The 24,554-nt window shown below is 40.7% G+C and overlaps 2 protein-coding genes across 4 annotated transcripts in view; one reads left to right on the top strand and one right to left on the bottom strand.

Annotated features, from left to right (window-relative positions):
• The window catches only part of RUFY3 (RUN and FYVE domain containing 3), an 80,102-nt gene extending 73,297 nt beyond the window's left edge, over positions 1–6,805 (top strand). For all 3 annotated transcript variants that reach the window (XM_077814898.1, XM_077814895.1, XM_077814897.1), the window contains one exon: positions 4,233–6,805. In XM_077814898.1, coding sequence (XP_077671024.1) covers positions 4,233–4,376 — 144 coding nt within the window. In that variant the 3' untranslated portion in view covers positions 4,377–6,805. The remainder of the gene's footprint in view (positions 1–4,232) is intronic.
• Positions 6,806–9,013: 2,208 nt separating this feature from the next.
• GRSF1 (G-rich RNA sequence binding factor 1) lies at positions 9,014–24,382 on the bottom strand. The gene is made up of 10 exons (XM_077814900.1): positions 24,068–24,382; positions 22,419–22,572; positions 21,238–21,393; positions 19,112–19,255; positions 16,731–16,866; positions 13,318–13,508; positions 13,041–13,165; positions 11,429–11,564; positions 11,090–11,173; positions 9,014–9,199 (listed from the first exon to the last, which is right to left on the bottom strand). The coding sequence occupies exons 1-9, from the start codon at positions 24,365–24,367 to the stop codon at positions 11,115–11,117; spliced, it is 1,401 nt and encodes a 466-aa protein (XP_077671026.1). The 5' UTR covers positions 24,368–24,382; the 3' UTR covers positions 9,014–9,199; positions 11,090–11,114.
• Between the last annotated feature and the right edge of the window lie 172 nt (positions 24,383–24,554).

The raw sequence follows: 24,554 nt of genomic DNA, 5'->3' as shown, positions 1-24,554 counted from the left end.
CACCGCTTCCCCAGGGCTCTGGGGATGGGGCTCCAGCCGCTCCTACCGCCCTTGGCCCTGTAGATCTCCGCCCCAGCCCTGCTGCCGCTACCCCAGGGCTCCGGCAGCGGGACTCTGGCAGCAATTTAAAGGGCTGGGGGTTTCAGCCGCTGCTGGGAGCCACAGGCTCTTTAAATTGTGGCTGGGGAAGCTGATCCACCCCTGGTACGGCGCACCGGCTTACTTTCACCTCTGGCACCTGGAAATACATGTTTGTCCACCTTCCCATTAGGACAAAGCTGTTAAACGAGAGGGCTTCAGGATCCTCCCTGCCACCTGCTGTTGACACTTGCAAATGATAAATGCTGGTATGCTTCCATCCCCTGAAGAGCTGCTTTTAATTCACGCCCCATCCACACCTGGGAGCACAATCAGCCCTCTCCCTAGTGTCTGCCAGTAGTGAGCATGTCAACACATAGTTTTCATTATTTTATTTTTCCACTTCCTTTCCTGCCACCTTCCCCTTATCTTCACTCTTTTCTCTCCTCTCACTCTCTTTTTAAAAGGTCACTCTTCTCTTGCCCTTCCTCCTTTCCAGAATCACAGAAATGGTGCCATACAATAGGCCTCATCTCAGACAGAGAAAATGAAGCCCTAATTAAATTAACTTTCCTTTCGCAGTGCCTCAACATCCCTGCTGCTAAGGTTGCTAGGGCCTCTCTCATATGTGGAGCTACTGAACTCTTCCCAATAGCACTGAGAGAGCTACATAGGAAAACCCCTATGTGAGGTGTGTCCTATTTCCTCTGGCAAGCTGGTAACATCACTGGGAGACCCACCTAATCCCTCCTGCTTAATTGGCATTTTTTCATGAGATTTGCTTGTGTTCCATAAAGATTTGTCCCATGTTATATAGGGCACTAGCTTTAAGGCTCTAAAAATTACTGCTATTAGAAGGCAGCCTGGGTCACATTTCCATTATGGATACTTTCACGGAGAACTTGAAAGCCTTTTTAGTATATCTGCCAAGGCCTGAACTGAGGGGTTCTGTGTTTCCTCTGGAACTACTGACAGTGTCACTGACACAAGGAATTGAGCAAGGAGCTGCTTTCTTGACAGTATTAGGTGTCAAGGACACCAGCCCTTATGGCAAGAGAGAGACAGATCCCTGAATTCCCATCTCGCAGGTACGTAAAGCAGCGACTTAAACAATTGGTGTACACCATGTCCTTTTTATTTTTGAATACATGCTGCTGATAGTATGGAGTCTCAAATATGGTTTCTGTAGAAGCTTTTCAGCTTGCCTTTAGGAAGCACACCAGTTAAAAGGACTGCAAATTCCAGCATGTCTTATACCAGCTTTTTTTATAAATCCCCAAATATGAGAGTAGTGTTTGGTTGTAGATAGATATCAGTATAACTTATGCACATACATCCATACACACCCCACATATATGTGTATATTAGGGCCGTCAAATGATTAAAAAAATTAATTATGATTAATCAGTTTCCATGGCACTGTTAATAATAGAATACTAATTTAAATGTATTATAAATATTTTGGATGTTTTTCTACATTTTCAAATATATTGATTTCAACTACAACACTGAATATAAAGTGTAGAGTGCTCACTTTATATTATGTTTGAATACAAATATCTGCAATTTAACAAAGATGAAACAAAAGAGCGTAGTTTGCAAGTTGAAGCATGAAGGGGCATACGAATGTTTAGCATATTTAGCATGTAAATACTTCGCAACACAGGCTACAACAGTGCCATGTGGATGCCTGGTCTCACTTTCAGGAGATGTTGTAAATAAGAAACAGGCAGCAGTATCTCCCGTAAATGTAAACAAACTTATCTGAGTGATTGGCTACACAAGATATAGGATTGAATGGACTTGTAGGCTCTAAAGTTTTACATTTTGTTTGAGTGCAGTTATGCAACAAAAAATTCTTCATTTGTAAGTTGCACTTTCATGATAGAGATTGCACTGCAGTACTTGTATAGGGTGAATGGAAAAATTTTTTGTTTTTTTTACAGTGCAAATATTTGTAATAAAAAATATAAAGTGACCACTGTACACTTTGTACTCTGTGTTGTAACGGAAATAAATATATTTGAAATAGGGCTGTCAAGTGATTAAAAAAGTTACTGATTAATTGCACTGTTAAACAATAGAATATCATTTATTTAAATATTTTTGATGTTTTCTACATTTTCAAATATATTGATTTCAATTACAACACAGAATACAAAGTGTACAGTGCTCATTTTATATTTATTTTTATTACAAGTATTTGCACTGTAAAAAAAAAAATAGTATTTTTCAGTTCCCCCATTACAAGTACGGTAGTGCAATCTCTTTATCATGAAAGTTGAACTTACAAATGTGGAATTATGTACAAAAAAACCTGCATTCAATGTAAAATGTTAGAGTCCACTCAGTCCTACTTCAGCCAATCGCTCAGACAAACAAGTTTGGTTACAATTTGAAGGAGATAATGCTGCCCACTTCTTGTTTACAATGTCACCTGAAAGTGAGAACTAGCCTTCACATGGCACTGTTGTAATGGGTGTCACAAGATATTTATGCGCCAGGTGTGTTAAGGATTCATATGTCCCTTCATGCTTCAACCACCATTCCAGGGGACATGCGTCCATGCTGATGACGGGTTCTGCTCGATAACGATCCAAAGCAGTGTGGACTGACGCATGTTGATTTTCATCATCTGAATCAGATGCCACCAGCAGAAGGTTGATTTTCTTTTTTGGTGGTTTGGGTTCTGTAGTTTCCGCATCTGAGTGTTGCTCTTTTAAGACTTCTGAAAGCATGCTTCACACCTCATCCCTCTCAGATTTTGGATGGCACTTCAGATTCTTAAACCTTGGGTCAAGTGCTGTAGCTATTTTTAGAAACCTCACATTGGTACCTTCTTGCATTTTGTCAAATCTGCCGTGAAAGTGTTCTTAAACGAACATGTGCTGGGTCATCATCCGAGACTGCTATGACATGAAATATCTGGCAGAATGCGGGTAAAACAGAACAGGAGACTTACAATTCTCCCCCAAGGATATAATTAACACATTTTTTAACGAGTATCATCAGCATGGAAGCATGTCCTCTGGAATGGTGGCCCAAGAATAAATGCAATGCAGGCTATAAAAGTGCCATGCGAACACCTGTTGTCACTTTCAAGTGACATTGTAAACAAGAAGCAGGCAGCATTATCTCCTGCAAATTGTAACCATGCTTGTTTGTCTGAGCAATTGGTTGAAGTAGGGTTGAGTGGACTTGCAGGCTCTAAAGTTTTACACTGTTTTATTTTTGAACGCAGTTCTTTTTTTGTACATAATTCTACATTTGCACGTTCAACTTTCATGATAGAGATTGCACTAGTATTAGGGTGAATTGAAAAATACTATTTCTTTTGTTTGTTACAGTGCAAATATTTGTAATAAAAATAAAGTGAGCACTGTACACTTTGTATTCTGTGTTGTAATTGAAATCAATATTTGAAAATGTAGAAAACATCCAAAAATATTTAATAAATTTCAATTGGTATTGTATTAACAGTGCAATTAATTTTTTAATCATGTGAGTTAACTGCGATTGACAACCCTAATTTGAAAATGAAGACATCTAAAAATATAATTTAAATTGGATGCTGTTAAGTGTGATTAAAACTGATTAATTTTTTTAATTGAGTTAATCGCTTGAGTTAACTGTGACTGACAGCCCTAATGTGTATGAAATTAAAAATACACATGTAGCTCTGGTGGATAAGACTTTTACTACTAGGGTTTCATATATAGTTGTGTGTTCTGATTAACTAGCATTTGGATTTTAAAGTATTGATTGCTTAAATTGATTCTTGCCAAATCACATCTGGGTACAGTTTGGGAAATTTGCTCCAGCCTGTTCTTGAGATTGTGATCTGAAGTCCTGATTTTGATTTTTACTCTCTGGGTTTAGGAACTCTGCTGAAGTAACATTCTCATCCTTTGGGAAAGAACCTTCTGTTCCTCAAAGGTTGGAGGAGGGGTCAATAGGTAGTCTTTAGTGATGGGTGAGGGACAGAAGCTTTAGGTGCCCTTTGAAAGGACAAAGTAGTCTTTTGGCCAACTGAACATTAGGGAGAAAACGTGATTACTTCACATGGTGTTGTTGAGCCCCTTGTGATTGGCTGGTGTGGTCTCTCATCTCATTAACAGTAGTTTCCACTTTTCGTTCCTCTTTCCCTTTTTTAGAACATTTGCAAGAACTGTGACGGAATCTTCTGCAAGGCCTGTTCAGCTAATGAATTGCCCCTTCCATCCAGCATTAATCCAGAGTGCGTTTGCAACACATGTCACAAACAGCTGATACAGCAATATTCAACAAGCCCATTGTAGGACTCCGCATGGGGGACAGTGATGGCCAATCAAGGCTTTCGGCCCAGCTACAAAATCTTGTACCTTAGGCTTGGCTCTGAAGCTGTTCAGGCGAGTTTCTAGAGAAGAATCTCTCTTCCCTCTGCTCTTGCAAGGTCAAAGAGAGGAAGTACATTCTTGTGTTCACATTCTCTCTCAACTGTCTATTTAAAATGCTGGTCTGAGCCCTCCTTTAGGAAAACACCCCCCCTTTCAGGCATGAGCTGCTGTGTGAAGAACTTGTCAGTGTAGCCTTAATACCTGTACCATGGCAACTGCAAGAAGAGGTAAAAACACACGTACAAAGGTTTACTTAAGTGTTTTGTTTGAAGGCAAAATGGAAGAAAACGGATGATAATTGAAACAAAGAACAAAGAGTTATTGTTCACCAGCATGTGTAGCTCTGCTTGAAATACCACTTTCCCTTTTCCATTCTGTCCTTGGCAGTTCTACTGAACTGTGATGCTCCAGTTCAAAGAGAGAAATCCCACAAAAGAACTGGGAATTAAACATGTGTGTGGCACATTGTTACTCAATTCAGTCCCCTCTTGGGCCCCAGTCTGGTTGTGTGGCATAACATCAACAGTTGAGGGGAAAGATTTAAAAGATTTTTGGGGTTATTTTTTTGAGGCGTGTGAGAGAGAGGAGAACTGAATAGCAGCCATTTCGCTCAGCACAGTACGCTTGAAAGTTCTCATAGCACAATCCTCAAACATTATTTAAATACAGGTTTGTTTTTTGGTAAAAACAGGTACCTCTGAACTTTTATTGTGGAGGTTCTCGTTGTGACTTATGGTAGCTGTGAATTTTAGACTCTAAATCTGTTTTATCTTGACCTGATGATTAGAGGATGGATTTAGATTCCAGAATATTTAAATGGAGGGGGGAAAAACTGGTCTTTCTTTAAACAGACCATTTAGGGGCATGTTTGTACATTCTGTCCAACATACTGCTCCTACTAATTTTGTGCACATTAATCAGCTGTTCAAGCAGCAAATGTGGTGGTCTTTATTTAAATATAGTCATAAGACTGATCAATTTTTAGCCACAAGAAACAGTGGCTGTTAGCAGGAGGCTCAAATGTGCTAATCTGAAATTCACTTTCAGATAGGTTTTATGGTTCATACAAAGATAATCTGACATAAGATGTCATATTTAAGGCTTCTGTACTCCACCAAAAGGCGCCACTTGTACTTCTCTTAGGGCTCCAGCCTCCCCCTGTGCCAAAACGGCAAAATTACAAATGCTGGTATGCATCCCTCCCCAAAGAGAGGGGTTTAGTTTATTTGGCCTACTTTGTATTGGAAACTGAACTAAACCATTAAGACCACAGAATGTATTGTAATCTTTAGAAAACTGATTTATGTATATTTGTGTATTCAGGGGTGTTGCATTAATTTTACTACAAATCTGTATTTAGGGAAACCTAGTTTTTCTCCAAAGGTGATTATATGCAAATTAAATCTGTTAGAACTACACTGAATGCATGTAGTTCTATCTTCCTGCAATTGTCTATAACTTAACTTTTCAGGAGGAATTAAAAAATGAAGTAGCTTTGTGTTTGGAATCTAAGTGGAAATATAGGGTGCTTTCATACATTCACTTTCTAGTTTCCAGGAAGAGATGTTTGTTTTTTTTAATTAGGGTCACCAGTGCAAAGTCAGGGACAGCACTTTGAGTGACTGGAAAAGATACTTTACTAATGACTCTTTTGCCTGAAGGTGAGGTTGATTGCTTTTGCAGGGAGGATAAATATTCAATATGCATATACTGTACAAATCTACACAATTTTAAATCGGCTAGTTGAGTTGGTTTTGTTTTTCTGCTAGTCTGATGGAGTAGAAACTGAAATTTAAGCAATTCTGATAGTATTTGGATATCAAACTGGAAACAGTACTTAATTTTAATGTGTAAATGCTGACACGTCCACATTACCTTGTGAGTGTGATCAGAAGTTCTGAGATGGTAGCTGATTCCTTGGTTGCCTTTGTACCTTTAGATAGTCACAAAAAGGAAGATGGCTGCTACTACCTTTAGATATTAATACTGCAACTCTAAAGTCTCCATTTTAAAAAGCACGATAGTCATTTATATAAAGAAGTTATCCAAGTTACATAAAACCCACTGTGCTCAACTTAACAAGTTTACTTCAGCCATGACGAGTTAGTAACATATCTGTGTACAGCTTAGATTGAGGAAGAGAGCTAAAATTAAATGTCAGAATTACAAGGTGAGCTCCAAGATGGCTCCTACCTATGTCCTTTGATGTCATCTTAGAGACTTGTAAATGCAGTGTTGGATACCACTTGCTAAGGGAAATTCTTCAAGCATGTTTGTAGGTGTAGCTCTGAAAACTGAGGGGGAGGGGGAAGGTATTTTCTGGCACTGTTCCATGCAAAATAAAACTATTTGAGAAAGTATTTTTTTAATCAGTTGCTTCTCATTTCTGCTTGTGTATTGTTCTTATGCAGTAGGCTGAGTTGTAACCTTAAATACGTCACTATCTGGAAGGTGGCCCTTGTATTAGAAAGCACTGTTTGCTAGCTCTGAATGTTACCATTTACACAAGTGGCACCTTCTTCAGCAGTTTTGCTGGTTGTATGGCCTTTGTTTAATCACCTGTTTTTAGTGGCACTGCAACAGTGTGCACCTGAGAGTGAGCAGCAGATGTTTCTTAAACTCCAAGTTATGAAAGACCATGTGGATTACACAGCTGTTAGTGTAAGGCTATTTTGGCCTCTACCACTTATTACAAAATGTAATCGCTGAGGGAACTCAGCTTGGCTCTTAAACCTAGGAGGAGGTGGTAGAGCTTTGTCAGACTGGAGCACTGTTGAGCCAGGAAACACTGAAATGTAAAGAGCCCCTCAATTTCCCCCAAGCACTTTGTTTAGGGACTGAGTGGGTTATGGTGGTATATGTAATCCTTTCTTTCCCAGCTGTTTAAAGCTGTGCTTGATTTTGTCTTGTGGGGGACTGGAAAAATAAGGATGTATACATTAGATACATCTAAACTATAGTGTTTCCCATTGATATCACAGGCTATGCCTCCCTGTGAACTTCAGCATGCACTCACTGAGTGTGTGGAGCTGGGACAATAAAATGGAACTGTGAGGAAGGCTGTGGTCCAGATGAACAACTGCCAAACCTTACCCTTGCACCCTGTTAAACTAAGCAGCAGCACCTACAAGTGATGCTGTATGCCTTCACGGGTGATAAATTTAGTACCATAATCAGGCCTAAACTCCACTACTAAAATCTCATGTGGTTTTACAGTATCCTGATCATTGACTTGCAAGTGCCAGTGTCCATTTTAAAACATGTTAGCCAACCTCAAAGGCAGATATAGTGATAAGTCTCAGACTCCAGTATACCTCTCCCCCAAATCACATTTGAGGACCAGGCCCATTTACATCTCTGTAACTTCTAGTGCATGGGGGTCTATGCTACTGCTTAAGTCCATCTAACTTACATCCCTTGGGTGTGACAGACACCCCACTGAGCAAGACACATTACAGCAACTTAAGTGCTGTCCACATCAGCACTGTCAGCCGGACACACACTTCCACCTGTCATGGAGGTGGAATAGTTATGCTGATGCAGCGCTTCTAGTGTAGAGCTGCCCTCTGTCAGAACACAATATAGTGAATATAGTACCCTTAAGCAGTCTGTCCATTGGGAAAAATTGATGCTTTGAAAGATGAGATTTTAAAGAGGCATTAATGCTCTTATCTACTGTAAATTCAGTAACAGTTTAACCAAGGGAAAGTGGAGAAAGCCTTACTCAGAATATGGGAAGAGTACAGAACTTGCACCACCATAGTATAAGAAAAAAGGAAGTGAAATTAATTTCACCATCACAATAAAAGCTTGTCATTTTGAGTAACTGTAAAATCTTAAGCATTTTCCAACTGTGTACTGAGTCTAGCTTCATATAGCTACTGCAGCCTCCCAGCCAAGTACATGGGGAAAAAGCAGTGCTATTATACAATACGCAGTTTAGAAATGATCCAGTAAAAGCAAATATGAAACATCTTTGATTAAATTTTTGGGTAGGTGCCTTTAAGCACTATACAGAGAACAGTTACCTTTCACCTCACAGACTGTACGTAAATTTGTAGAAGTTTAATAAGCTCAGGCAATTTCAAAGTGTTAACTCCATCCTTAAGCACAATGGGATGAGGGATGCCTGTTTTAGATGACAAAGGAAAGCACCTGTTAAAACAATAGGTAAGAGTTGTGGAACCATTACAAAATCTATATTAGAAACACAGTGTGTTTTAGACTCTCTCTCTACCATGCTTTTGCATTTCCAAGCATTTTCTAGGATATTTAAATTATACAAAGCTATGAGGTAGTTGGGCTCTCGTTAAGTTGACAGCATTGTTCAGAGGGTGCTCAACTATTGCTGGAATCTTTAAACAAAAGGTTCTTACCTACTAAGAACTGTTAAGTAGCTTAGGTCAAAAATAAGCTGTTGAACAGTAATGCAACAAGTAGGTGATATTTCAGTCACAGCAACAACCTAGATCAGAACTTACCCCTGCCTGTACTGTAGCAATTACTATAATACAAGGACAGTTTATGGAATCCACCTTAATTCTGTTTTTACAGACAAATTCCACAGTGTGAAAACCATTTATTGTGCGCTTTACTACACAAACCCATGCTGAATAGTTTTAGATACAGATTGAATTGCCTTTGGAAAAACAAGATGTCCTCTGTGGTTTATCTTTGCTACTGAACAGGAGCACCTCTTTCTAGCTCCAAGAATGATGAGCAAATGAAACAGTTCTTGCTTCATTCTGAAAAGAAAGGAAAAAATGTTAGAGATTGGGTATCAGAAGCTCTCATTTGGCAAATGCTAACTTTTTCTTCCACCCCAACACCCTTCTCCTAGTGGTGTTTGAGAGTTCTCTACTCTCAACAACTCTTAAGTTGTCAGGAACGCTCAAAGCTTACCTAAGTTAAGCCACCACTGAAACAAGCAGCTCTTTAAAATGGTATAAGCAGGTCCTCTGACAAGTCTGCTGAACTGGAGAAGATCCAAGCCCAGAGCTAAACCAAATCATGCTCTGCAAATTAACCCATTTTCAATAAGACTGCTCACCAGCATGCCCATTAAAGAGGTCATAGATGGTGCTAAATACTCCTGTCAGACTTTGCAGCAGACGTGTAGTGCAAGGGTAGAACAGTTACTGCTTCCTCAAGTAACAAAAAGCAGTGTTGGAGATGGTCTTCAAGTTATGCATGGGATAAGTGTCTACTACACCTGGCAAAGAAGATCAAAGCCTTGAAACTCAACTAGTCTCTTACCTCTAACCTAATCAATGTAGCACTTGAGCAGGTTCCATCTTCCACTGCATTTGCTACAGAGATCAGACTAGGAAAGTGAAGGGGGAGAGATGGGAACACTCTTCTATGCAAGGAATATATTCTAAAGTTCTACTCAATCAAAGTTAATTTAAAAAAATAAAGCCAACATTTATATTTTGCAGAAAACACTTAAGGGAAGAATCTACAATTGTGTCTCAGAGCCCTATAGCCTGAGGACAATCTCCCTGCAGCAGGACAGCAGCCCCAGGTGTTCACTGCAGGCAACTACATATCAGGTTAAATAGGCTTCAATCAGCAACAACTTCAACTGCATGTGTTTAATCTCCACCCCTTTTTCTTGGCTCAGCTGATCCTGTGGAGCATCTTGCTTTCTTCCACCTCAATGCTTGAACAAAGCTTATGATGGTTCTCTGTCAGGTGGACTTCATGTAGCAGGCTCACAGTCCAAGCACAGCCACAACATGGGCTTTTTAAGAATGACTGAAAGCCAGCGGTTATCATGAAAAGCCTTAAAAGACGTTTGCTTAAGTGAACAAATTTTGACCCTGGCCAGTGGCAACAACACTTGACTCGGAGGAGGCTGGATCAAAAAAGTCAAGATTGCTCCCTCACATACATTCTCTCATTTGCCCAGTTCCATCACCCATGATGTAGGCAACGTATCTCCCATGTCACCAAGAAAGAATGTTGAACAAGTCAGCTATTTCAAATGCTATCAAGGGTTACAAGTTTTGCTTCTCATGGCACTCCACTGCTGTAGAAATGGTCAATACATTTTTCAGGTACACATAACTCACAAAAATTAGTTCCACAACTGAGAAACTCATGAGCCTAGGCTTTCATTTCACCTTCCACAGTAACTAGAGAATCAGTGTATTTGGGTTGGGGGTGGAGTGGGGGGAATGACACTTTAAAATCTGAATTCCAGCACAAGTTCACTGCTTAACTGAGAGTCCTATCAATTTGTCCAGCTATAAAGAGTCTGACGTGCCACAGCATCCCACTCAGTTCTGTCATGCTTCACTGAGTATTGTCTAAATGAGGGCCTCATCCAACTCCATTAAGGAAAAGAATATTTTAAACAGGAGTTGGATGGGGTCCTTAGGTCAAAATGTTCAAATTTGGGTGCCTGAAATAAGACCTCTGAGAAATTCATTATAAATTTAGATGCTTAACTTTAGGTATGGTTGTTTGAACAGTCTAGACTTAGATTTTGACTTTAAGCTACTTGTCTTAAATAGCTGAAGTACTGCATACAGGCAGTGTGCTATATGAGTACGCCTATGAAATAAGGGTCAAATTGTCCATCTTTGGAAACAGCATGCATTTCAAGCGGGGGAAGGAGTTAATACACTTACCTAGTCTGAGACTGTGCCACTGTCACTAGCAATCTTGTTTTCTTTTTGGAGATGAATTCAGAAATAATTCAATATATCTATGCTCTGGGGAATAATTACAAAATGGTTTAACGTTTCTGAACAACAACAAAAAAGTAAGCCTGTATAGTGCATGCAACAGTCACACTGAGCAGAGTTAAACATTTCAGGCCTGAACAATTCAAGGCCTAGACATTGAAAGGTACTCTGTACTACGCGATCAGTAGACAGCTCAAGGACTGACAAGATGTTCCAGATGACTGGCACTACCGGGCTCCACAGCAAGACTGCACAGCAGAAAGACATGCAAGCACTACTTACGCACGTGTGACCTGTCCTTAGCCATAGCAGCAACTGCATCTTCATGAGTCTCAAAATGTACATCTGCTTCTCCTGTAGCTTTCCCACTGGAATTATATTCCATGGTGATTTTTGCAGGTTTCAGTGGAGCAAAAAACTAAAGAAAACAAAACCTAAGTATATATGGCTAGCAGGTAAGAGTCAAACTGAAAGGCAAGATGGAGCAATGGGGAGGAGGTAAGCTATGCAGTTTAATTCTACAAGTTTATTGCAGTGTTAATATTTCAAACCTTGGGAACTCCAATTTGATAGAATTAAAATGTTTTAGTTAGTTACCATTTTTCTTCCGCTTATATACAAGATTCCTTCCAGCATCAAAGTTAGCTGACCATTTCGTTACAACTTGGTTCCTCACTATAAAGGGAATACCCAAGTTGAAGTAAAATGGTCAGTTAAATTTGCTGCTGCTTAGATAAGCACAATCATATTTATCTGAACCCTTTTTATTTGACAAACCCTTTTGACTAAATTTGCTCATGTGCCCTGACATTCACCACCTTGCATGGAAAAGTGTCCTGTTTGTCAGAACAAACACCATGTCTCCTACCTCTATTTAGATTAACTATTTCCCCTCCCCCCCCACCAGAAAAAAAAAACCCTCAGCTGTATTGATTGCATAGCCATGCTTACAGCTAAACATGGGGACAAATGCTGGTTATATTGGACAAATCTTATCAAACCCATTCAGTTTTAAAACAAGTTTTTTTTGATTGATCTGCAGAGAAGTTTATTTAAAAGATCTGGCATGAACATGTACACAAGAGCAGTCACCCACAGTGATATGCCTTAAGCTATTGAAAAAATCTGTTCTTACCGTTCTCTTTTAACAAGACACACATGCAAGACAGAATGGGGAGAAGAAAGCAGGACAGTCTATTTTGTTTAACATCTTTACCCAAAAATATTCTCCTAGTGAAGCTTCACGCTCTGCTGTTCTTGTTGCTCTTTGACGTCACATTAGTTTTTCCTCTCCCCCAGGCTCTGCTATTAGCAGTACTAGCTCAGATACTTTAGCACAAAACCGAGGCCTGGCAGCACTTTAGAACAGACCATTTGAACAGTGCCTACCACAATGACACAGCAACTTAGTTGAGGCCTCTAGGCTCTACTGAACCATAAATGTTAAATAAAATAAGCAAGACTGAGGACTCGGCTATGGAATGACCTCTATTACAGCCTCAGATACCACAAGCCAAGTGACCTGTAACAGAGCTAGAGGATTTTTTTAGGCCTGAGAATTTTCACACTCCGAGGCAGAAATTGTATGTGCATCTACCAAAAGTTAAATTTACAGTAGTAAGTGGGGCGCTTTAACTATAAGGATTTAATTAGCTATTGAACCTGTTCTACCCACCCATCCCTTGACTTCTGCTCCCACCCACCATCCCCCACAATGTGTCTGAATCTTGTCCTTTCAACTCTTTAAAACATCCTGAGTTTCCGCATGCAATCCATCTGGAAATTAGGCAGCATTAAAATACTTATAGTGCAAAAGGTTGATACTCTTCAAAGTGTAATCAGGGTTTAAATGGTCACCAATGCTGTATATTCAAGTGATCATACTGTAACGTACATTTACAATGTCTTGGGCACTAGCTTGGAAAGGCAGACCTCTCAGATGGACAAAATGCAGCGGTGATGAGGTACTCCCGAATTCTGAAGCATCCCGAAGCTTTTCAATCACTTCTCTATAAGATTCTTCACAGGTGAACAAAAGTAGCATTAGTACTTGCAACATTACACTCTTCCATAAAAATGGTTTGTATGCATGTGTACACAGTGCAGACAAAAGCAAAAGTGACAAAATGCAAAGGAGCTTCAAAGAACAAACGCAACAAGCAAGAACTCACCGTTTTCTTTTTCACTTTCACAAGCTGCTGTTGGTCCTAGGGTCTGACTCAATTCATTTTCTTCAAAGACTGATTCGGATTCTTTTATCAGTTTAGCAGTTGGATAAGTATTCTTCATCATCATCTTCCCCCTGTACGAACCGCTATGGGTTCGAACTTCACTCCTCCTACTTGGAAATATTTCTATATATCTAGATTTAAAAGGTAAAAGGATTACATGGTATGCCTACACACCCATAGAAAGAATACTGAATTTTCAAAAATGTTCAATTACTTTCAAGTGTCGTGCTATCAGAGTTCCTACTGGATGCTGCTTTGTGGGAGCTGAAAATCACGCATCACAACTTGCAGCTAGCATGAGATTCATTAAGAAGCAGAGAATTCTGGACAGTCATTTTAAAGCTAAGTTTTCAACTGCACCAAATAAGCCTGCCTCTGCAACTTAAAATTAATCTTTTAAAGCTTTAGAAACTACTTGCTGCTTCTCCGGAGTAAATCCAAAATGGTCACAGTGATTTCAAGTGTTAATGGGATTCTAAAACCCTGCAGTTTGTTCAACACTTATGTGACTATGTAGCCACTTGAAGGGTGGCTACATTTGCAGCACTCCTACAGACCAATTCAGTACTAAAAATAGCAGAATAAGTTAGGAAAGCATGTAGAAGAAAATGTTCTGATCCATACATAAGCACAGTTCCAAAGAGCATGAGATGAAACAATTGTATCAGATGAAGAAAGTGGAAGTGTGGTGCTCTAATGGCATGCACTGACTTCATACAGCTAAATTTCATTAAAGCTTTCAGTACAGTCCTGTCTAGAGTTGAGTTAAAGTTCACCTAGAAATACTGAGGTTTTGATACAAAACTGGTTGGGCCATAAACAGTGTAATTGCAAAGGATCCAGAATCAAATTAATCAGGGTAAAAGATGCAAGCATAAGAGGGACAAGTGTCTTATCCTAACTGAAATCTACTGTAAAATTACAGCCCTCATCCTTCAAGGAACAAATGCACCAACACCTCTGTATCCCTCCTTCCATAATTCTCTACCTGAATAAAATCATCAAAAGGACCGAAGCAAGCCTGTAGCCATTCTGGGTCTTTAAATCTTACAAGCTATTAGGTATCATGCAATCCACGGTACTAAATCCCAGAGCACTTAACCGGGAGTGCTGAGATTATGAAAATGGCAATCAAAAGTGCTGAGCCCCTTCAGAAGGGCTCCTAAAAGACAAAGAATATTCAGGAAGATGGGGAACCCAGATATTGTGCCCAGGGACATTAGGAGCCACTAGAGAAGAGAAAAACCACATTTCTGTGCAATAGTCATGATAATAAAAGCCACACAGATCAATTTGGTATGGACAAGATCTTTAGTCTACAGTGTAGCTGAAGTCGACGTATCTTTGATCGACTTAGAATCACTTACTTCGCATCCTCGCAGTGCGGGATTGATGGACTCCACTTCCACCTCTCATCCTGGTGGGGTTCCAGAGTCAACAGCAGAGCGATCGGGGATCTATTTATCACATCTACACTAGACGCGATAAATTGATCCCCGATAAATCGATCCCCGATAAATCAATCACTACCCGCTGATCCGGCGGGTAGCGTAGATGTGGCCTCTTAAATGGAGTCTACTTCAGCGTTTGAAAGGATGCTATCAACTTAATTCAGAACCAAAATTTACATTTTGTTGCATAAATAATAATTTGCATTTTAAAAAAAATGCTATTTTTAAACTTCTCCTGTAGCAGTATGAATTCCGGTGGATCAGCACTGTACTAGTGCTGAAAAATAAACCATCTATTCTATTTTCAGTGGCTAAACAGAGATGCAAGCTGCATGGACAGTGGAAAGTCACTTAAAATGTCCTTTCTCTTTTAATAATTTAAGGTGCTATTAGATGTAACACAAGGAAATATTAATAAGGAAGCACAGTTAATAACTGAAACTTAGATTATACAAAATTAGTCAGGAATCAAGAAAAGAGTGGAAGATGATTGCCAAGGGGCCCAATTTTTAAAGAATGGAGTGAAAATCAATGGGATAACACACAATTTAGATAAACAAAGTTCCAGAAAAACTGACCAAGATGAACTGCAATATCAAGGAATACTAATAGGACCCCATTCATATGAAAGAGGGGAAAGTTATCACAAAATAGCCAAGGCCTCTTTCTAGGTTATCCTTTTATTAAGAACCTAATGAAATCATGATTTGGTCCTGTTCACACAGGCTGGACCAAACAGCATTAGAGTAAAGTTGGCCTCAATAGTGTTTAACCACAATTGCTAAATTAGTCTGTTCCTAGTTACAGCTGGGGCCATAGAAAGCAATAATGTGAAAAAAAATCTAGGGGAGAGAAAGGATGAGGGATGTCAGATTAGAGGCTCGCAGTATGCTGAAACTACAAGAAACAAAAAGCAAAAGCAGTTTTCCTGGGATGTGTTAATAAGGATTTTATATGTAATGACTGAGGTAACAATCCCACTTTGGTGAAGCCATGGTTAGTATTGTATACAACTAAGATCTCTTCATTACAGATAACACTGATACGGTGCAGGAAATGCAAAGGAGACCAAAGATGCTAGAGATTTTAGCAAGTATGATTTACAGGTGAAAATAGGTTAACAAAACACCCAGAGAAAAAGGTAGCTCTGGCAACCATCTACAAATACTAAACAGAAGGAAAAATATTAAACATTAAGAAAGAATTTTAATAGATGGAATATACTTGTCAAGCCATGTTCTAATTAAAGGGGAAGCAGACACAACCCAGTTTGTTACTCCTCCCTCTAGATACTGTCTGGATAACCTCTGACAGGAATGACTCAGACCTCTTTAAAATACATTTCAGAAGAACAATTTTTTTTCCAATTTGGCATGCACCAGATTCCACCCAATTGCAGGCATCAAAAAAATGGCCTTGGAAAGACTATCCCAGCCCAGCAGATGCTTTACCTATTCTCCTGCAAAATTATTCCATAATGTTCCCATTTAAATTAGATGGGTACTGTTAAAGCCAGAATCCCGGATTAGGCCAGAGTAACGGACTACATCTCCCAGAAACTTTTTAACCTTCACTGTCTAATGAAAGGCATCCAGTTCCCTTAAGAATCCTAAATATTACATCAAAACATCTCACCAAGTCTCCACGCTGCACAAAATGTTTCAAACGACACTCATGCTAGCATGTATGGCTGGGGTAATACACATATCACCCAGTGAAAAGCAAGGTAATCAAGGCAAGGAGGGGGAGTGAAAGAGCATACTGTCAATGAACAATTTGGAACAAAAAGGTGAACACAATTATGTTTGTTCACTGTTTATATCCACAAGCTTTAAATTATTCTGTATCCTTAGATTAAAGTCCTAATGTAAAACACTTAGTTAACCACACTGAAACACATACCGATTCCCAATTTCCTCCTTATGCTTTAACAAGGCTTGATTTGCCATTTCTGGTGCTGCAAACTGCACAAAAGCTTCTCCTGTTTTCCTTCTTCCTCTCTGATCCATGACAAAAGTCATCTCAACTATATCCAAACCTTTGGGGGGGGGAAAAACATTTTTTTATATGAGCTGTAGCATATGCATTTTTCCTTCTCTTGTTTTAAAAAGATGAAAACTTACCTACTTCTGAACTAACAAGCTGCCCTGAATAGAACTGATCAAGTACTGAACATTTTGGATTTTTTTAAAACTTATTCCTTTTCTACCTTTTCCTTGATTTGTACATAAAGTTTACTTTTATATGAGCTTTACTCTCTGAAATGTTTGTCTGCCTGAGTTTTCAAAGGGAAAATAAGTGATTACTACAAGATTTCAGTTCTCTACATTCTTCTATTGGGGGTTGTTGTTTTTTTGTTTAAGGACAGAGGACCTAAAGCACATGAACAAGTTCTCCCTACTCAACAGCTGGCAGGTGCTCATTTTGTCAGACTTATTCTCAATTTCTACCAGCCCACACAGAAGTCAGGGGAAGTATTCAACCATACTTAAATGATTAATTATTTTTCCCCTGTGCAATCCTTCCTGCCACACTTTAGAGAAGCCAGAGATATAATCATGATGTTTGATATACCCTAGAGCTTCTAAACCTCTATGCTAACTCTAAACCAAGGCTTGAAATGGACCAGGCTGGGCTGAGTTGTTCAACTGATTTTTTCCTGGAGGGCTGTCATCTTGTTCTCCATCATATTTGTTAGTAAGTACCTATCTAGCTGTTATGACTTTAAACACAGTCTGCTCGCATTTTGAAGGCGACACAGCAACATCTGCCTGAGTTTGCAGACAGCCTGAAACAGTGGCTTTGATGAATTTGACAGTTCACATTTCTCTCAGTCATGTGTTAACTAGTGAGGATCATTTAAATATCAACATTGTTAACTATTTCAATGCTCAAACTACATAGGAAAGGAGTGATCACATTATGAAGAGGTGCACAATATACTGTCGGTGATATTTCATTCTGGCACCATTTTATCTATTATGTGCCTTAACTTTTTCATCTTATTTTCATCCTAATCTTGTCTCTACAAAGTGGAAGCCAATCCTGCAGAGCCCAGAAGGGAAGCAAACTCTCTCCCCAATCAGCATGGGCCACCCCTCAGCAACAGGATTCTGTTCTGCTTTGATGGTGGGCATGCATCCCAAGTCTTAATGGGTGCTGCTCCTCCCTCTTCTAGGAGCTGTCGGCAGAATTTGTAATTGCTGAACTATTGCCTTCTGAGGATGCCAGAGCAGCAAATGTGGAGTTGCTGTGTATGTGTGTGTTAATACTGTAGGTGACCTAGTGACCGAGATAGACTGTGTAAATATAGTAGGGCTAGTGAAAGGTTTATTATACACCTATATTGGTTTAATTCAGCGAGGGCACATCCCAGCAGACACTGGAAAGACAGTAGCAAAGATATTGACTTCAAGGATACTTTATTTTGTTTCCTACAGAGCTGCGAGGCTTGTTTTACCAGGGCTGGGCGCTAAAAGATCAAAGGGTTAAAAACTGTTAAAAATGACTTAGCAGCTGTGAAGAAGGGTGATCAAAAGACTGAGCAGGATGACACACTGCCTGAAGTAAAGGGGGGAACTGGTTTGTGAGTTAAGGGCAGAGTGTGTCATGTAGGGGTGTTATGCAGGAAGCTTAGACCTGCCAGTGTTCCCATGCAGAAGGCTGACAGACAAGTGTACAGTCGGTTTATTGTTTTAAGATCTTTTTCTCTGAAATGCTTCTGATTTCCTATTCTCTGCCTGCGGCACACAGTGGTGTAGTCTCTTGTGGGATATAACATTTTGGTCTAATTTTGGTTGCTGGGTTTAGCATGTGGATGCTGCTGGCCTGTGATATACAGGAGATCAGATTAGATCATCTGATAATCTCCTCTGGCCTTAAACTCCATGAACCAGTTTGCTTTAAGAAGGCTGTCTAGTCACTGGATACCACTGGTCACAGCCCTTGGAGGGAAGAGGGCAGCAGGTTCTGAATTTAAATCGGACCTGCTCAGTTAATCATGGTTAGTACCAGGGGACTGCAGCCAAAGGCTCGGTGTGAGAGTGGGAAAACTGCGTGATGCCACCACACCTGAGAATGTGTGCAGTCAGACCAGAAGGGGTCAGAGGTGCAGTTAGCCCAGTAATTGTGAGAGCCATAAGTATCAACATGTCCTGCAGACAGCAGGAGAAGACGACATCACCATATTGCACTTGAGAATTTTTACAACTCAAATTTACATCAGCTAAGCAGAAGATATTATTTAGAAGATATTAGCTGAAAAGAAAAAAGTCTTAAGTCACCTGCAAAGAACTCTGAAATGTCTGCTTCAGTACAACTGTAAGGAAGGCCTCTGAGGCGTACAACTCCATCATTAACTGCAGGGGATGAACTGGACTGCAGACTCTTCAATATGGCATCTACATCTTCATTATGTATTTCAAAAACTGCAAAGAATACAAGACAAGACTAGACTGTATATTTTCCTTTGCACCCCAACCCCTGCAAAGTCACCCTGAAGAAAGAAAGAGTCTCTTCTTGGTTTTGGGCTGAAGCAATAGGATTCTTTCAACTTTAACTGTAGTTTTCACTTGGGTTTCCCGAGAAGTTTAAAAAACTTTTACAATAGGGGGGAGGGATAGCTCAGTGGTTTGAGCATTGGCCTGCTAAACCCAGGGTTGCGAGTTCAATCCTTGAGGGGGCCATTTAGGGGGTTCTGGGGCAAAATTGGGGATTGGTCCTGCTTTGAGCAGGGGGTTGGACTAGATGATCTCCTGAGGTCCCTTCCAACTCTGATATTCTATGAATCTATGAAACTTACGTAATGGGGAAAGGAATCCCCTTCAAACCTGCAAGCCACACAGCAACCGACAGATCCTGTAGTGTGGGAATGGGGGTGGCTGAATCAGGGCACAGGGACAGATGAAGACAGGAGCAGCTATACCTGGCTGAGTGAAGGTGCAGGGCTACATGAGAACGTGTGCAGATATGCCTGGTTGAATGGGGAGTGGCGACGCAGGGACACATGGGGTGGGGGCAGATGTGCCTGGCTAAATGGGAGAAGCTAAGGGTCAGCATGGGGGAGGTTCACCAACTCCTTAACAATCCCTCCTCTGCTCTAAAAAACCCAGTTCCATACTTCTCCCACCCACACTTCAGGTTCACTCCCAAGCTTCTTCCCAGCAATTACTTCCATCTCCTTTGGCTCCCCTGTCACCCTGACTCCCCCAAGCCTTTGCATTGTTTCTGAGGGGTGCAGGAAATATGTTTCTGTATGCTAGTTTAAATGAATTACTCAGCATTCTGTATTAATATGCCTAGTAACAAATCTATTGGTCAGAAAACATTTCCTGAGTCTTTTTTTTGTAGTCTATTGTTACAGACATGCTTGCTGACAGGTATTTTGAAATAAATTACCAAAATAATTGAAACTGGCGTGATTATAGTGGGTTTTTTTGACAAATAAAATATGTAGAATTTTGCAGAGTTTTAAAATATTGTGCGCAGAACTGTTGGTGCAGAATTCCCTGGGAATACATAATGCCCTGCAGCCGTATGAATGTCATGATGCACAGCCTCCCTTATCAAGAGGGGAGACTGTGATGCATCATGAAAGATGGAGTCCAACCAGGAATCCCAGCCTATAGCGGAAGATGGGAGCATGAGATACCCAGGTTGTGGAGGCATTTCAAAAGTGAAATGTTTTTATTTTTGGACAAAGTATCTCAGGTTTTGATTTTTTGTGGACAATTTTGATAAAAACAAAGTGTTCTTTGTTGATATTTTCAATGGGAAAAGAATACGTTTTCCAAACAGCTCTATTGGAAGAATGACAGGAGGAGAAAAGGTTGAAGTATGTAAATCCATTTCAGAGAAATGACAAGCAAAAAAAGGTAAGGAAATTCTTGGAGAGTAAACCATGACTTTTCAATCCCCTTCTCTCCAAAGCTCTTTGTATTATTTGCCTAACCTTCTTCATAAAATGGAATCATGGGATAAGATGTGGTATTTGAGCTTTTGAAGGGATTCATTTGGTTTTGGTGAAGTTTAGGAGCAGAGAGGGAAAGCATGTATGAAAATAAAGTTCAAAACAGGAAGCTAGCTTTAACTCTAGTTACCCTCCAGGCCCTCTTTAGAATTAAGAGTTGTTAAAAAAAAAAAAAAAAAAAAAAACAACACTGAACAATGCCTAAAGGTTTTTGCTTACAGGTACTAAATAGTAAAACTGTGTATGCTGACACTGATTGATATACAACAATCTTCACAACCACAATCACATTTCTTCTAGTTACTGTTTCAGTCCTTTTAACTTCTACAACACTTTTCCCTCTGTTTCCCACACAGTATATAACTTTAGTTTTGTTCCGAAATATTCTGCGCCTGTTTTAATATATGTAGGTTATCTTCAAAACAGATGGATTACACGTACCTTCCACGTACCGCTGACCCATATATTCCCGGTGCTTTTCTAAGGCATTTTGCACATCCTGTTCTGACTCTAGTTCAATCAAAGCATCTCCTCTGCGTTTGCCATCCCTGTTTAAAAGGAAGTGTATCCCACGCTCTCCATTTCGAATCCTGCAGTCTAGAAAGTTACACACAAAAGACATGGTTAAAGAAACAACACAGTATTGATTTATTGTGTTTCTTCCTTACCATAATCTGCTGGTCCAATCGAAACTGAACATTCTGATCCTATATAAAAATTTCACCCAAGCAGCACACTACAGTATATCAAACACAGGACAGTAAATGCCACACAGATGCCATTATCTATCTATAGATAGAGATATCTCCACATACACACAACTAGGATCATACATTGCCTTAATTTCGACTGGTTATCAATTTAAGGCCTTGATCATACAATCTGTTCTAAACAGGTGGATATTTATACCCACATGGAGGGCCACAGAAGTCAGCAGAGCTCTGCACGGATGCAAGGATCTACCCACTTGGATCAGATTGTAGCATCAAGGCCTTACCTGCTTGGCAAATTTTTATTTTTTGAGTTTGTAATTCAAATAATGAGTATTTTAAAATATAACTTTAAAAATAAAGTTAAATGATTTATTTGTACAAGAGCTGTCAATTTAGCAGAGTTTTACATTGTTTTATTTATGAGTGCAGGGTTCTTTTGTACATAATTCTACATTTGTAAGTTCAACTTTCATGATAAAGAGATTGCACTACAGTACTTGTGTTAGGTGAATTGAAAAATACTATTTGTTTTTTTACAGTGCAAATATTTGTAATAAAAAATAAAGTGAGCACTGTACACTTTGTATTCTGTTAAAATTGAAATAAATATTTGAAAAATGTAAAAAATCCAAAAATATTTAAATAAATGGTATTCTATTGTTTAACAGCATGATTAATCAGGATTAATTTTTTTAATCACAATTAATTATTTTAATTGCTTAACAGCCCTAATTTGTACCCTTATGAGACAGAGAGAGACTGAACACAGAATAAATAGCTCCACCATATCAAATACTTATAAAAATGGAACTGAACGGTAAACATAGGATTTAAGTTTTAGGTTCAATCATTAATATTTAAAAACACATTCAACCACATCACATCTCTGTATAAGACCAGATATTATACCAGCGAAAAAACTAAGCACATCTTCAACAGTGCAAGAGTATGGCAATCCTTGGGCTCGGATAAGAAACACATCATCTTCCTCTCCAGTCTTGGATGGAATTGGTTCATATTCTGAGAGTGGAGGATACTCATCTTGAAATGAGGAACTCAAATCCTTTGAAAAAGGAAAACAGTATTATTTTTAAGAACAACAGCTGCTCAACTACTTGTTTCAGTGATCATTCCCTTCTGTGTTACAACTATTAAATGAATATTGTGCAGGCTCTCACCAGCAGTTCAGAGAAGTAAACAGAGATAAAAACAGTCTATTAGATTACCCAGTCAAACTGTAGGATTGCTCCTTATACAGATTTTTTCAGTCCCAGGAGTAGTAAATGACTTAAACAAAAAGAACTATTTCTTAAAAAGTCTGCTTTTCAGGGTCTCCACCACAGATAATGCCTAATGACTGAGAGGTGCCTGAAATCTTTGGAAGAAAAGGGAAAACTACTCAGATTATTTTGTTACAAACTCAAACACAGACCCAGTTTCTGTGAAAAATTCACCATGTTTTACTTTTTGTTAAGCTGAAACATAGGATTGAAAAGTCCACACACTCCTCACCGAGAGCATGGAAGGAATAGTGAAATAAGTGAGCTGAGCAAGTAATGAGAAACTTAATTTTAGGGACCCTGAGCCAGTTGCCTAATGGCAACAGGATACACAAGACTTTCCTCTGAAAACTATTTTATGCTATGCTACAAATCTAGCAGATTTGGGCAATTAATCATTTTTAAAAAAAAGTTTCTTACACAAATCTCAGCATTCAAGAAATTAGACACAATACAGGGGAAAAAAACCCTGTATACAATAGTTCACAGTCATTTTACAGAATGATTGCATTCTTAGAGAAGTTACTTATACAAAAAAGTCTGTGGCTTCTAATTTGCTATCTTGACAAGAGACTGGGTATTTAACATCTCAGATAATGTCCTCCCCTCCTAGGCACGATGGAGAAGGCAACAGAGGTGACCTTCAACGCTGGGTAAGGGAGTTCTCCCAAGGGTGACAAGAATTTCTTCTTAACCCTGTAAGGGCTCCAATAAATGGCTTTTCCACTGACCTCCTAGGTATAAACAGACACAGTGGCCAATAAAGATTGGGTGCTACCCACAGGAACAGGAACATGAGGAGGAAAAAACAGCCCCTCTCCCCCCTGGAAAGTCTTATATCACTCAGAGTGGGTGCCAGGGAGGAGATAGCTAGCCCAGGTAGTGACCCTCGGAAAGGGGGAGTTGATAGAAAAGGGAGCGACCGCCCCCAGAGGCTAGAGATGGGCGCCCCCCTACAGACTGAAGAAAAGGGAGCAGATTTCGGGGGACAGGGGCAGAGAATTCCTGCAGAGATCTGGGGGGGGGGGCAGGGGTAGTCAGGGGAGGATGAAGCAACACCCACAAGATCTCTCAGAGATCGAGGGGGGAGTTACGCCCCCCTTCAGGGTCCCCCAGAAAGTTGAAGGCGGGACGTCAACCAGGGGGCCCTTTGGGAACCCCCCCAAGAAACGGGGAGCAGCGACCCCTAGGATGAGGTGGAGGTTCCCCGGGGAAGGGGGTGCGGGCCGAGGGCCTACGCCCCCCCATACGGCCGGCGGGGGGTGGGGGGGATGGTACCTGGCCGTAGCTCCGCCCCGGGTGGGCCGGGTGCAGCAGCGGGCCCCGCAAGGCCCCGAACCCGGGCCCCGCCGGGCTGGGCAGGCTGCCGGCGGCCACCGCCACTTGCAGGCCCCGGCTCTGCGCGGCCGCCGCCCCCAGCAGCAGCAGGAGCCGGCGGCGGCCGGAGAGGCCGGACAGGCCGGCGGCGGAGGCAGCGGGGCGCAGGGGCAGGCAGGCCGCCCCGGTGCGCTGGCAGCTGCTGCAGCTACAGCCGCAGCCCCGGAGCAGCGCGCCCAGCACCCAGCGCGTCCCGGCCATGGGCGGCGGCGAGGCGAGGCGGCGGCGGGGGCGGAGCGGGCCCGGCACATGCGCTGCGGCGGGGACACCAGGTGGCCCGGGGCGGGCGGCTCCGCCTCCCCTTCCCAGGAGGCCCTGGCGCTGTGGTGGGGCTGGCCCCGAGCTGGTTGCCATGGCGAGTGGGGCCCGGTCCGGCCTGGGCTGGGCG

The sequence above is a fragment of the Eretmochelys imbricata genome, chromosome 4, assembly GCF_965152235.1.
Source record: "Eretmochelys imbricata isolate rEreImb1 chromosome 4, rEreImb1.hap1, whole genome shotgun sequence".
Taxonomy (NCBI): domain Eukaryota; kingdom Metazoa; phylum Chordata; order Testudines; family Cheloniidae; genus Eretmochelys; species Eretmochelys imbricata.
Note: the sequence above shows the minus strand (reverse complement) of the source record. Positions and strands in the feature narration are given on the sequence as shown.

What these genes read in the sequence shown, in the direction of transcription:
- GRSF1 (XM_077814900.1), bottom strand. Translation starts at nt 24,367, where the DNA reads ATGGCCGGGACGCGCTGGGTGCTGGGCGCGCTGCTCCGGGGCTGCGGC. An exon ending in CGGGGCGGAGCTACGGCCAG is followed by an intron (nt 22,573 to 24,067) that starts GTACCATCCCCC and finishes CCTTTTTCAAAG; the next exon opens with GATTTGAGTTCCTCATTTCA. An exon ending in AAGGAGGAAATTGGGAATCG is followed by an intron (nt 13,509 to 16,730) that starts GTATGTGTTTCA and finishes TTTTAAATCTAG; the next exon opens with ATATATAGAAATATTTCCAA.